At 36.0% G+C, this 15,692-nt stretch overlaps 1 protein-coding gene across 2 annotated transcripts in view; it reads left to right on the plus strand.

The window, feature by feature from the left end:
• The window catches only part of CCDC68 (coiled-coil domain containing 68), a 1,130,692-nt gene that overhangs the window by 987,172 nt on the left and 127,828 nt on the right, over window positions 1-15,692 (plus strand). For both annotated transcript variants that reach the window (XM_044075050.1, XM_044075059.1), the window contains one exon: window positions 8,945-9,030. In XM_044075050.1, coding sequence (XP_043930985.1) covers window positions 8,945-9,030 — 86 coding nt within the window. The remainder of the gene's footprint in view (window positions 1-8,944; window positions 9,031-15,692) is intronic.

The raw sequence follows: 15,692 nt of genomic DNA on the forward strand, positions 1-15,692 counted from the left end.
AAGTGAAAAAATGACTTTGCTAACACTGTTAATTCCTACAGCAGGCCCACAACCCCTCACCTCTTCAAGCATAAAAGTGAAAAGCAAACAAATAAATATATAGTGACAGAATTGTGCTTCTTCATTGTAGCCCCTAACACTTTGCAACTGGGGCAAATAAAACAATCTATTACTTTTATAGTATTACCCATACTTCAAGGGAAAAAAGAAAAGAAAAGAATGTGGACTCCTTATTGTTCAATGTCTTTAATTTGTATTCATAATTGTTTAACACATAACGCTTTAATGTAGATACTCTGCTATACTTATCCCAGGATTCCTCTCCCAATATCTTGCTACTTTAAAAGAGCCCCAGTTTCTTTTGATTCCACATTTTAACTTTCTGGTTGCTAAATGATAATAAATAACACACTGAAGGTATATGAGGCATTGTGCCCTCATGTAATTGCAAAAATTATTATGCATGATAACAAGAAAAGTAGCTAAAAAAGGGGGGAGATGGCAGTGTAGTCCATTGGGATCACATTTTAACATGAAAATAGTTTTCCAGAATATAAAGATACAGAATTTAGACCTTTATGTGTTACATTCTAAAACATTGAAATACCAGACAGAAATCAAATATCTTTCTCACCAGGATTCAATGCCTGCCACTTTTTAGATCCAAATCTGGGTATCACTGTGGTACAGATGGTAGAGAGTCCATATTCCTTTGAAACCTCATAATTGTATGAGTTATATGATGAGACAATGACCCTGAGCTCCTCCACATCCTAACTACTAGCAATAAGATCTTTTTCCATATCCTAGCCAACTACAGAACTCCACTTATGACATCCACAAGAAACAAGACATACTTAAATAAACTAGAGCTACTCTCTATTGAACCTAATACTATCATTCCTGGGGACCTCAATTAGTCATCCATAAGCTGGGGAACTTATACTAGTGCAAATAAGTATGCACAATGCTTCCTAGATTTTATCACTTCTCAGTTCTAACAATTGTTTAGTTGTATTTGCAATGATATATCTACTATAAGTATCTGGTGACCTAATGCAATTTAAGAAATTCCCTCCCCTTGAAGACTCAGTTATGGGTCCCTGTCTTACACAAATCCAGTGCTAACTTTAGGAATAAACTTCAGTGGTGGAATTATTGTATAGAAACAGTATTTAACAAAAGGGAACATTGCCGTGTCCTGAATAATAAACTGAATATTTCACACTCCAGAAGTGAATGTAAGAAGTTAAAGAACATAGGCTCAAAATCAAACCAACCATTGATTAAGAAATGAAATTGCCACCTCTGTAAAGGATGACAGTGAAGCCTTTTACAACTATGTTAAATACCTTGGGAACAATACCCAAGACTGTACTGAACTGGTACATAACAAAAACACTTACTCAGCCCCTAAGGATATAACAACCATACTGGTTTGCTACAGCACCTCAGATGAGGTCCTAAGGTCACTGTCCAAAGCCAAGAAAACTAGTTCTATGAATTCAGACAATTTGCCTAGCTCCTTTCTTACTGGTATCAAGCATAGTCTTACCAACTCAGTACTAAATCTGTTCAGCCTCAGCTGTGAAACTAGATTTGTGATGATGGTAGGGAGAACAACTGTAGTTATCCTGCTCCACAAGGGTGGATCCATCATTATGTCTTACCAGTCTTATTTATAAAATAATGGAGTCCATCATTATGGGACTCATAAACAAAAATATTGTCAGCTTACAATCCCTGGACCCAAACCAGTCTGAGTTTATTAAAGGAAGCTCCTGCCTAATAAACCTAGTAGACTCCTTTGAAAAAAAATTGCTGTGGCATTGGAGTGGGGCATATTTCTACATACTGTTTACCCTGACTTATCAAAGGCCTTCAGTACCATTTAAAATTCTGGCATTATTGACAAAGTAATAAAACTAATATAATTCCTTACGTAACCCACTGGCTAGTGAATTGCCTGAAAGAACCCAAACAATCAGTATTGGTGGTATGCTGCATGCTAAATGTTTTTTTTTTTTAATTACTAGTTGGGTTCTATAAGAACTGGTGTTAGTATTGCTTCTTTCTGATGCTTCCATCTGAGGTTAAAGCTGATGTGAACAAATCTACAGATGACTGCAAAAGTGGAGTTATCTCCATCTCTCCAGAAGACTCTCACATCCTCCAAGTGGTCCTATCATGTAGAATCCTATTGTTCCTGAACCATAATTTAAAACTAAATGCTAAAATGTGTAGTGTTATGTCCTTTGGGAAATATAAGCACCAATGAACATAACACATGAATGAGACCCCCCCCAAAAAAAAATTGGCATAGTCATTATAGACCCAGACAGTCTTGTAGACAAATAACTCTTCTTTGACCATCACATATCTACTTTTGTCAGAATGTCCTTCTGCACAGCCTACCTCATGATCATATATATATATTCTAGTGAAAGGAAGCTATTATCCCTATCTAGTTCTCCATCATTAGGCCTACAATAAAATATAATACTTGTTTGCAGCACTTCCTCATCAAGGGCATCAAACATAGGATTTTCATGAGCTAAACAAATCACCTAAAAGTGTTATCTCAAATCTTTGTCTCATACAAACTCCTTAAGGGTGACTTCTTCCTTGCCTACAAGGCCTCAAATATCCCAGTCCTGTGTAACTTACTACATATTCTCAAAACCTTTAACTCAATGATCACTAACTCAGAAGATCTGAACTGCCATTGTAACATAAAGAAAATCTGCTGATGGGACAGATACCTCTCTCAAAGAATTTATCAACTGTGGAAGGATTTTGCCTTTATATTAAGCAAAGTAGTTCCATGGCCTTCTTTGGACACAGCCTTAAAGAGTGGATGGGTAGCCATAAATTCACTCCAGGGCTGTCGACTCTCACTGTCTCATGTATAAAGGAAGAAAGTATTGGAATTTTTGATGGCTAGGATAAAAATAATTTATCTGATCAGCAGCCTACTGGTATGAACCTATGTACCTGTGTTCTTATAATTCATTTTGCAAAGATTTTTTTTTTTTTTTTACTTTGAAGGAGAATGTGAGTTTCTTCTAAGGCAATATTATTTAACATTAAGGGCAGGAAAAAGAAAATCATAAAAAGAAGTTGCTTTTAAAATATCATTTGCTGAATGGCTCATATGATGATTCAGAGGATAATTCAAGGACAGAGGCCATATAAGGAGAAAAAAGAAAGATTGTAATTGAGGTAAATAGGGCATACACGAGAATATTCATTTTCAAACTTTAATTGTAGTCATGGATTTTAGCAGATTTAGATAAAAACAGGAGTTTTGTGTTTTAAAAAAATTATTTCTGATGATTACTCAAGGGAAGCATGAAAAAAGAGTTCTTGTTCTTTCTGAAATAAATAACAGATAATGTTGGCAAACATAACAAGTTATTTCTAAACACACACAAAAAAAAAAACACTGATTCCAACAGTAACTGCACTTAACCCCCCAACAAGGAAACATTCTGTACAAAAACAAAGTACCTCAGAAAATACAAAAACCCTTCAGATACCTAGATGTGTGGTTAGATGAGCACTTTAACTTCTAGCATTACATTGGGGTTACTAAATCCTGCATCAGTGTAATGTTAGTCTGGGTGGGTGGGGGTTTAGAACAGGGCAAAGGGGTATTCCTTCACCATCTAGAATTTGGATTACCCTTAATCTGCATCAGTCTCTAAAAGGAACCTCTTAGCTTTACAAACCACAGCCAGTAATATAAGTACTGACAAAATCTTAATGGCTTCCAGTCAGTCAAAAAGCTACAGTATTTTGTACTCCACTCACCATTAAGTTACTAATTTGGGACACCTTCCCTTTCTTTGTGAATACACTGACCCACTGCTCATCATTCAGTAACCATAGGTCACTCTCATCCTCCATTCTTTCTCATCTTACCCTCAAAACAAGAACGTATACTGGCCATTGCTTTTATCTCATGACTCTTCATACTTGGGACTCTCTCCATGCATACATCAAAGAAATTAACTTTTACCCATAGATCAGATCCTTCTTTAAGTAATTTCTATTCAGAAAAGAATCCTGCAAATGCTCCCTAAACACCGACATAACTTAATGCTTCCCAGTTACACTGCACCCATTTTTCAGTCCATACAATTAAAAGATATTGAAATAATCTCCTCATTATGTCAAATTCTAATTCTGTTCACTCTTTCTTACAGTATTTCCTGCATACTTCAACTACTCCTCCCCATCTCTGATAAACAATGAATACTCATCCACCTACCCATCATACCCCTCACACCTGCCTTTCCTTTCCTTCTCCCCTGCAGTACCTTATACACTCTCTATCATACTCTTCTATCGGTATACATAGCAGCAGACCACAGCCTTCAGCTAGCCCTCTCTGCAATGTCTTAATATGCTGCAAGTAACCAGCATGTATGATACTAATGCAAGTTCAGTTTTGTATTCAAACTGAGTGTTTGTAATCCTTTGCTTATAGATATCAAATTTTTCGTCCTACTGAATGTTTCTGTATCTTTTGAATTTTCCTATTGTAAGGTGGGAATGCTTATTCAACTTTGTACCATCTGAATGTCTGTAAGGGATTGCACACTTCACGTTGCTAGGGCAAGTGATACCACAGCACAAAGGTCACACTTCTTTCCAAACTCAACCAGGTCTCACTATGGCACTGCAACCAAGCTAAAAATTCTGTTTAACTAGCTACTCTCCCAGAATGCACTGCAGCTTCAAAATTCTGGGTGTGGACTGAGACATATAAAAGCGTGTCATAATTGTACAACAAAACTGTTAATCACATTAGTTTTAATGGGGTATGTACACTATGAGTTTTTCTGTGAAGAAATCTTGCAAGAAATTCTTCATTCAGAAATCCCAATGAAGTCTATAAAGATCAGATGTATTAAAAGGTGCATTATACAATGCCTGCTTTAACAGTCTCATCTGAGAATACATAAAGTTATTTGACATTAAAGAGGTTATTTTTGGAACTGAAGCTGAGGCTGATTTGGGATGTATTTTTATATAATTGTACATTATCCACACAAAGGTTCATATTTACTTCACACATTAATCATACGTATATCATGCTGACATCTGTTCCCAGATTTCTTATAATCGCAATTTTGTAAAGAAATAGGCTGTCAAGTTGTTTGCTGATGCAACCATTATGGTGCACTGTTTGTTAATTATGTATTATTTTTGATAAGTTTCTATATAGCAATGGGGTGGTTTGTGATTACAGACCAAAATAAGGAAAGATCACCTTATTAAACACCTTTCTGAAGTTAAAATAATGCTTATCAAGCACTTTTGACCCACGTTAATGTTTAGTTTAGACTTATGCTAAAACATTAACAATGGTGAATAGCAACCACAAAATTGTAGTGAAATGCAAGCAGCTTTAAATTCTGTTCAACAAAAGCTTTATATTTTGGAAGGCTATATGAAGTGCTTAACAGGTTTTAAAGTTGTTTGCAGTTCCTGTTGCCCTCTGCATTTCTGCAGTAAGTATTTTAGAGCTGTAAAGAATTATGATTGGTTCTTTGATCATAACCCAGCTAAGCTTGTTACACATTTTTGATATATATGTCAGGAAATTCAGTTTGAGAATGACAAGATTCTCCTGTCAAGCTTTCCTGTTAAGATGAATTTCTTGACATACATGTCTGGAGCATGTAACAACTGGTTATGATATGAGACCCGATCATAATCCTCTATGTTAGCCATTATTGGTAATAGTAAGAAAATAAAAATAGCATTCAGTGTAGTAAATCATCCAAACCTACATTTATCAAATGGCTGTGATGTGATTATTGTATTATGGAGTCTGAATCATCTTATGTATTCTCTTTAGCACCATATAATTCTGTAAGAAAGAAAAGCTCACTAAAATAGCTAGTTAGTAATGACACACTGCCCTGGTTCAAAAACTACATCTCTAACTGCCACTTAGTTTCTGTCAGTTCATCTACCTCTACAACAGTCCTTCTGCAGAAAGGTGCCACTCAAGGATCTATTCTGGCATCTCTTCTCTTTTCTGTCTACATTAACAAACCTCCTTTTGACTTACAATTAAAAGATATCTTCCTCTTCTGCTTTATGCTGTTGACATGATCCTACTCTGCTCCAACCATTCTGTCTCGTCTCTTGAACTCTATCTTCAGGTTTATTTTCATGTCTTTATTCAATGCTCAGTGATAAACAACTACTACTAAACTCCTCTAAAACAAAATGCTTTTGGCACTAGGCAAATGCTCTGTTCTGTATCCAGACCTCTAAATATCTTTGCTGATCTTAATAACACTATTGAAAATGTCAATTCATTCAAATACCTAGGACTCCTTACTAAATTTCCAACTCCACCTGCACTACACATATAAAAAATCAACTCTCACCTATTCTGATCTAATAGGATTACTCTTTTTCTATCCATACCCTGTAGAAATGCCATACGTAAAGGCATTTTACTGGGTCAGCTAGACTATTGTCTCATGCTAATTGCTGCACCTTCTAAGAGAAATCTATCAACCATTCAGTCCATTTTATATGTCATTTGCAGATTAATCATTCTCTTCCCAAGAAATGAACACAACTGCAAAACCAATGAAAAGGCTAACTGGCTACCTGTGAAACAATTTGCTGACTTATTACTTTCCTCTCAACTCCTTAAAGTTATCAGAAATGGCGCTTCCCTTCCCCACTAACTTCCAGACCATTGGGAGATGCACCAACATATAAGCTTAGACATTTTAACCACTCATGTCCCTCCTCCAAACCCCCCAAACTAGGCTTCAGTCCACAGACCATGCTTTATCAGTCATTGGTCCCAAACAATGGAAATCTGTCCCTTCTTTTCTTAAAGATCATTCCTCTTACATTTTCTGTTCACAAATAAAAGCACATTTCAAGACTCAAAGAAAACGCAACTGTTATGTCTCTGGTCATATAACTTAACCTCTTCCTACCCTGCCTCACTCTACATAACTTGCTCTGACTCTAGTTTTGATTGTGATTCTTTCAGCATGCCAATTCTGATGCCACTCTATATGTAACGCACATATACCTTGTGTTATTTCACTCACTCTGTATATAATGTCATTCATGTGTTGCCTTTCTTCCCTCAAGCGAACTATGATATTTATTTTGTATAGACTATATTTATCTATTGCATGTTCTCATCCACGCTTTATATAATGACGTGTAACTATTGTGCTTTCCCCGGGCTGAGACTGGAATAGGTGAAATGGGATCAATGCTCTACCCCGGTTAACAAATTCAAAATAAAATGAAGAAAATAAAGCTCAACTACCCCTTTAAATAATAAGGTTACATAGAATAATCATTCAAACAAAAAATTATACTGGGATATGTCTAAGCTTTTAAGTATTAGGTTTAGTTAGAACATTTCACTTAAAAATGCAAAGTTTCAATTACTATATCAAACAATGGTCAGCTTGAACTATTGCATTCATAAGGCACATTACATTTGGAGACATGGTGTGTTTTACTCTTAGCATATGACTTCTACTGCATTTTAGTTTTTATCCAGCTCTGTAACTACAGTAAAGCTTTAAATTAAGGATACTGAAAGCAGATGTTTACCGTAATCTGAAAGATGTGAAGAACACCCATGCTCCCCATTTCTCATTTTTATTTTCAGAGAATAAATGATTTACCATGCCATGGTACCAAAGGGGATAGAATTTTTAATAATCTGTCAGTCTGTAGCAGCTAATCCAGTGAACATTCTGCCACATAACTTGCAGTCGAATGTTGTTTAAACTATGACTTGTTTGGTCATTTGTCTATATAATTCACTGTGTGCTGACTTGTGCATGAAAAATTTGGTTAAGCATATTTTGCAAAACGATATTTGCTTACCTTGTTAACCAGGTGGGAGGGCTGGACAATGACCTTTTTCACCTCTGACTAAAGCCAAACAGTTATAGAAATTTGAAATAATTGAAGGCAATGTTGTTAATAGAGAATGACATGCTTAGTATTATTCTTTCCCCTGGGAATGTTTACTTAACATTTAAAATTCAACATATTATGGCAGTTCTACAGACAAAGTTTTATATTTTGTATGTGTTATCTAAAATAATATTAGAGTTACAATGAACTGTACTGCATAAGAAAGGTCTTATCCAGTCTTGTATAGAAGTATACAATCAATTGTCCTGTTCCAAGTAACTTTAGTGTAATATATGCCTGAGTATTTTCACATGTATCCAGGTGATTTATGTGTAATATCTCTGAACATGTCATCTATCATTTTATCTATCTGTCTGTCTATCTATCTATCTATCTATCTATCTATCTATCTTTCTGTCTATCTATCTATCTATCTATCTGTCATTTGAGCAAGTGCTCATTTGACTGAATAAGAAAGTATAGACCACAAATGACTGAAAACTCATTTGATTGACTCACAATTGACTGAAAACATTTTACACCACAAATATACAATAAAAAGCTTTTTTCCTTGCATCCCCCCTTCCCGTGGGGGTCTTTGCCACCTCCCCCATATTCCCCTTACTTATATATACTAACGCTGTGGTTGCACAGCCATGGAGAAAATAAAAACACCACACAGTGAGTCAGTGCCGGCACCCAAACAAAAATATCTTTAGATCTGGGGATACGACATGACAGTAGGCATTCCCAATCTACACGTACTTTTCTAGACTTGCTTCCCTAATAACTGCTGTGAACAGAAATGATACCATCACACACTGTCTATGCACTTTTATAGTTTTCTATTAATTGGGACTTACTCAAGTGAGTTTTCATTCAAACATGTTTTCAGTCATTTATGGCCCCTGATTATTCTTTCACATGAACATTCTGTCAACTGATATGCAACCATACCTATGCCAATTGCATTTGTAATTCCTGCTCTTATTGGTTTTATTCTTATTCCTGTTAGAACAAAGAACTAAAGAAAAAAGTAGAGGACTGGTCAAATCAACCCAAGAAAAAGTTTTCCAGAGCTGTTGCCACAATGACTATAGGGTGAGTTATCATGCGTTTTTGGTCATTTAAAAAAATGTTGTATTACTCAGCTACAACTTCAAAACAATGAATGCATGCTGGTATTGTATTTATTGTACTATGATTTACACTGTTGTAGGAACAATATTTACTTTAAACTGGACAGAGGATGATGACCTGCTGACACTTGCTGGTAACCTTTTATTAAATGTATATGAAGTTCTCACACCTAAATGTTATATAAGACGCCATGTTTAACTAAAGCTTTATAGTAAGGCTACCATATCAACAGTGACATTTTCTGTGTTCCTACTGTAATTAACAAAATCAGTATAATTTTATGGCTTACCTTTTGTGCATCAGATAATTTGTTTTGCTTGGTGTTACAGAACCATTAAACTACAGCTGCTGGTATAATTAATAAATGTATGCTGCGTAAAAACTATGATCACCATCAGTGGCATACCAAAGGCGGAGATTTGGGAATGATGCACCCCTGTTGCAGGCAGGCAGTAAGAAGGTGCATTAGTCATGATAAAGGAGGTGGCTGGCTCAGGTGCAGAGTGCTAGGGGGCCTGACCAGCAAGTACTAAAGGTGAGGCAGTGAAGTACCAGAATTCAGAAAGGAATTAACAATACTTTATTTGTGGTCATGTTTGAAGCACTGAACTAAAGCACTTAGTGTGTAGTAACATCTTCAGCTTAGCCAAGTTTTTTGTTAATTTGATGTTTGCATGTGTGTTTGTTTTGCCACTGATCACCATACCTGTCAACTTCCCAGCTTTCAAAAAAGCATAGCAAAGGCCCATAAAACTCACAGCAGAGGGCCAAAAGGTCTTAGCACCTAAAATTTGTTTATGCACAAATTTTTGCTATAAGAATGTGAGGGCATAATTTATAAATTTAGCCTCTTGGAGGACACAGCTTGTAAAATTAGGACATTTGTGGTGATAACAGTAGTCCAACCTGTGCAGCCAATTGCTCCAGCTTATGCAGAATGCTCTGCATTCAACCATAAACAAACCCAGTTTTCTGCTGTTCCGCACTTTACAGCTTTGGCTTCACTAAACAACTTTTGATTGGTTCATATACCGAAATTACAGCCAATCAACATTGCAGTATACGATCCAATCAAGTAACTGTTCCTGAGAATGGGAACCAATCAGAGCTCCCAAATTATGAATTCACTAAAAGGAGTCTGGCATCGTTGCATGGTGGTTTCAAGAGCAGAAATGTACTGAACCCTACCCAACTGCTGTCTCATACACACACATGCATGCAGCTATAGAAAAAGAAAGATAAAAGACTTTGTTATTGTACTGGGAATATTGATATAGTGGGTTTGTTCAGAAGTGAATGAAAATGTTGAGTTTTCGTAGAATGCTGACTTCGAATAACATTGAGGGAGGTACAAGCACTAGTGACAATGAGAAAATAAGGATTTTGAGGTATGTGCTAGGGAAGAGTCTGAAAGGATTTGTAACCGAAGGGAAAACACACACACACGAGTCTTAATTTTTGTGGGTACAGGCAAAACTGGCTCGACATTAAGGCATACCTCTCAACCACTTGGCACAATAAATCTGGACAAAGTCAAACATAATGGGAGACAATTGCCCAAAAATAGGGACAAAATACTACTTTTTTAAACTTAGAAAGCTACTAGAATAACAGATTTTGTGTTACCATACATGTTCTGAGGGGATATGATGTCTGAAACTGACATTTCTGTTATTATCTTATTATTTTATTCCTCTGCGATTTGCCAGAAAACTACATATCTTATGAGGAACAGACCAAAAATATGAGGCAAAAATTTGGGCATTCTGCAAAATTCTGGGCATTTGAGAGGTGTGACATGGGTGAATGTGTGTGTGTGTGTGTGTGTGTGTGTGTGTGTGTGTGTGTGTGTGTGTGTGTGTGTGTGTGTGTGTGTGTGTGTGTGTGTATGTGTTTGACTTTTTCTATATCAGTGAGCCACTGTCTTGCTTCTGCATCTGTATGTGTGTATATGTATGTGTCTGTAAGAGTGTGTATTATTAAGTACTCACATATGGTATGTTTTGGTTGAAAGGCCATGACCATGGTCAAGGTACACTTTTTGAGCAGTGTGAAAATAGGGTGTTCCACATTTTGAGTGTTTGTCACACATTGCTATGGTCTGTGTTCCACATTGGCCTATTAGCAGGTTGAGACCTATGAGTACAACTGCAAACTGCAGTGGAAATGCACAGTATCTAAACGGTGACATATTTAGGTTCCTAGGCAAATACAAGGCCTAGCCAATTCCCCTTGGTGAGAATCAATCCCTGTACTTCTTATTTATGAAGTAAACTACTTAATATATGCCATCTCTCATGTTAGAAATAGACAAACGACCACTTCCACACAAAAAAACAGCCAAGTGATCACTCCAACAATCAGTAATACCACGATCACAAATCTGAGACATAATCACCTTCATTGAAACAAAGATCTCAAATGATTGCACAAACACATAGCACCAGTTAAAATATATATATATACCGAAAACACTGTCAACTTTAAAACTATGAAATAGAAATAAACTTCATCTTTCATTTGCTTTAACTTTTCCCGTAATAATAAAACTGAAAGCAAGACAACACATTTTGCAACATAAATTGTTTTCATATAAAAAATGATTAAAGCCTATTGAACTGACTTGTTGGTTTTAGTCTGACAAAAAGCTAACAACTTCTGCAGCTCACAGTCATGTTTATAGCAGTGAATGATTCATTTGTTAGTAGCAGAAAAGAAGAGAGAAACGAACTCCAGTAAACAAAGTTGTCTAAGAAAAACAATGTCTGAAATATCTATGCTATCAAATAAAAGCACGCATTACTTATTGCAATGGCACACCCAGCTAAGATGACTTTTTGGTGCCAGCTAGTATGACCACTATCTCTTTCCTTTGTTAGCATTGCTCTGCAACTCTTGCTTAGGTCAGCAAAAAGCACAATGTCTCTGTTTGTAACCTAGGCTGTGGATAAACCACTTTGTATGCATACCAAAAGTTTGGAGATGTACACAAACTGGAGGCACTTCTGGTGCAGCATATAGAATAAATTATAACTTTTCACTGATATAAATGCATTGTCCCCCAAAAGAAATACTCAAACTTAATGTGATTAAAAGCTTTATGTCCTACACATGCAGCACACAGAATAAATATGGCTTCTGAAAGCACCACTGGTTTGCTCCAGCTAGAGATATTCTAAAAGTTGATTTGAATAATTGACACTTCATAATTAGTTATTTTTGCATTCATTTTTACATTAAATGTACTGCACTTAAATTATTTCAGCTAATCCTGCTGAAATTATATCATTCCAATTGTTTTTTTTCTTCTTAATTACACTGTTTATGTCTGGCTTGGTTCAGGTCTGATGTGCAGGTTATCTTGAAAGAGTGGTGATATATAGTGAGCGTACATTGATTGTTGAGATTTCTGGGTACATTAGTGCTCAACTGTTAAATTACAGCTACTTTTTCATTGGCCTTCACCTTTTACTGTCTCCTTTATACACGGAGCAGCTCCTTATTCCTGCTGTCTTTTATAAAGGCTTCAGAAAGCTTCACTGGTTGTTTTTTTTGTACAGCCTTAGTTTACCACAAAAACTCGTGCGCATACACTCTCCTATCTCTGTCTCTATGAATTTACTTTTGTCTCTGTTTTATATTTGCTGTAATCCACTTTTCCATTCTTTGTAATTTCACCACTCAAAGTACTGCTGGTATGTTTGAAAAACTAAATAAAAACACCTACTCTAATCTTTTTTCAGCTTTTCCTGGTATCATGAATATTAGCTATAGCCAATATATACCTTTAACTTCTCTATGTACACTTTTTTCTTGTCTCTTACATTTACCACTCCTTTGGTAGTACATTAAATTATATTTACCAAAACTATCTGGTCCTTATTTTTTTTCCGAGTTGATCTTAGCTCAGTGTAGCCCTGCGCCATTCACCCTTGCTACACTCAGGCTCACTTTACTCTCCTACCCTACTCCCAATTCCACCCAGCCCCTAATCAATTACACGTATACTAATGATAACTCCTCCTCCTCACTGTTATCACCCAATCAACACTCCATTTCCAAATTTCTATCAATTAACACCTATCTACTAATTCTTATTACACTAGAATACTCTCTTCCCCAAACAGACTCACCTAATAAAATAATTCATATCTTCTATCTATCTATTACTCCATCTTATCCTGCCACACCCCACTACTGTCTCTAACCTCTTCTTCCTACCCTCCATATCTAACTTCTTTTTACTCTATCATATTACAATATGTTACCACCTACACATTCTACTATCTTCATAATTTCCTTAACCATTTCACTTAGTCTACTGATACAATACACTTCAATCAGATGTATGTTAATAGCTACACCTGTAAGAACATTCACTGTGCCCTTATATTTTGAAGCACACACAGATAACTTCTCAAATAAATCTGCAAGCCTAACTGATCTCAACCCTCTACACCTTACTAAACTCTGATTTCTTTCCTTCACTACTAAAACCAAATTAAAATTTTACACAACCTCTAAACAGACTAAAACATCCAGCCACCTTAATCATTTCCTCCACCACCTCCTCAAACTTTCCCAATGCAGAGATATTCATCCCAACCCTGCACCCCCACAATCATTCACCTGTCTTCAATCATCGCTCTCCAAAAACCTGCTACTAGTAACACTAAACATATGTAACATCTGCAACAAAATTACAGAATTTTATTCATGGCTAACACAATACTCCCCAGACATATTAGTAGTTACAGAAACATGGTTAAAACCTCACAATCAAAATGCAGAAATAGTCCCTCCAGGATTTATTATACTAAGAACCGATAGAACCCATAAAAAAGCAGACAGAGTAGCATTAATATTTCATAACACCTTCACAATATTACCCTTCTCCAAACCTGTCCCATCTTTTAGTAATGTAGAAATTCTTATGGCATTGTTACAAATAAATAATACCAAACAGATATGTATTGCAGTAATGTACATATCCCTTGGCCAAAATATTCCAACATTAGATGACTTTCTCTCCTGGATAACTGAGAACATCACCAATGAAACAATTCTCATGGGTGATGTTAATATCAATTGGCAAAATTTAATCACTGATTCTCCATCAAATTCATATCAGCCTTCATGGTTTCACACGACTTATCACAAGTCCTAACAGAATGCAAACTAGTAATCACCTAGAAGCTACCTTAGACTGGATCCTGGTCTCAGATACCCATAAATATTCCAATTTCAGCACACTTCCTAATATCTTAAGTGACCAAATACCAGCATATACCTATAGGACCTCCCTTCAAGTACCCAAACCATATACTTACAAAACATCCAGAAATTTAACTAACTTCAATCAACAATTATTTAATAACATCTTAAAAACCGTCAACTCTTTTTGGACACACTTAATAGCTTAGCCCATCGCCGAACTAAAAGAACAAAAACAAACCATGCACCCTGGCTAATTAAATCCACAAAACAAATATTACAAACCACAGTCTGAGTCTGGAAAGACTGGCATAAGAACAAAAATGACATAAATCTACTTATATATAAGCAGCTACATAATAAAGCAAAAAACTAGCATTGCTGATAAGAAAAAAATATCTCTCCCAACAAATGTCCAGCCACATAAATAACCCTAAAATTTCTGAAAATCTGTCTCAGTGCTCCTAACACCTGGGTCCATACAAAATCCTTTACCTGCCCTAGATAAAGAACCATCCCAAATAGCTGACATGTTCAATACCTACTTCATTAATAGTATACTTAAACCTGTAAATAATTCTACTTCCAATACAAACTCAACAGATAATCTTATTCCTCCCCTCCTCGAAACATCCCATAACAATATTACCACTTTAACCTCCCCTTACAAGGTACTTCTATATCTAGTACTCCATCTCCTACTTTCTCACTACAACCCATATCTACTTCATTACTGCATAAGCTTCTTCTCAAACTAAAACCATGCTCCTTTTCTGATGATAATCTTCCATCAGAATATCTATCAGAATATCTAAAATATGCTGCAGAAGTAATTACCTACCCTGTCAACATTCCGATAAATCAATCCATTATGGAGTCTCACGTCCCTAACCTCTGGAAGAAATCTATCATAATCCCTTCACACAAGGGCAGAAAAAACAATAAATTAACATATTATCGACCCATCTCTAATCTCCTTCCTCTATCCAAATTGTTGGAAAATGTATACGCATAAAACTATTAAAGTGTCTTACTAATAACAATGTTCTTGCACCCACTCAACATGGTTTTAAACCAGCACATAGCACAACCACTGCTGTAATCTCCTTTACAGATACTATTAACAAAGCCATACATTCTGACCAAATAACTTCAGTAATCATAGTAGATCTGTCAAAGGCCTTTAACAGAATATCACATCATAAACTCTTACATCAACCCTCTACACTGGGTTGCTCACAATTGTCCCAAAAATGGTTTGCTAATGACCTAAGTAATAGACAGCAATGTGTATGGTGGCAGACTAGTCTGTCTCAACACCAAGGTAACAGTGTGTCTATATCACAACATCAAAAAGTAATTTCTTTGAATGGCTTTTCAATCAAAAATGACGTTAATAGAAAATGCTC

This window comes from Protopterus annectens, chromosome 1.part1 (assembly GCF_019279795.1).
Source record: "Protopterus annectens isolate FY-2018-M chromosome 1.part1, PAN1.0, whole genome shotgun sequence".
NCBI classification, from domain to species: domain Eukaryota; kingdom Metazoa; phylum Chordata; order Ceratodontiformes; family Protopteridae; genus Protopterus; species Protopterus annectens.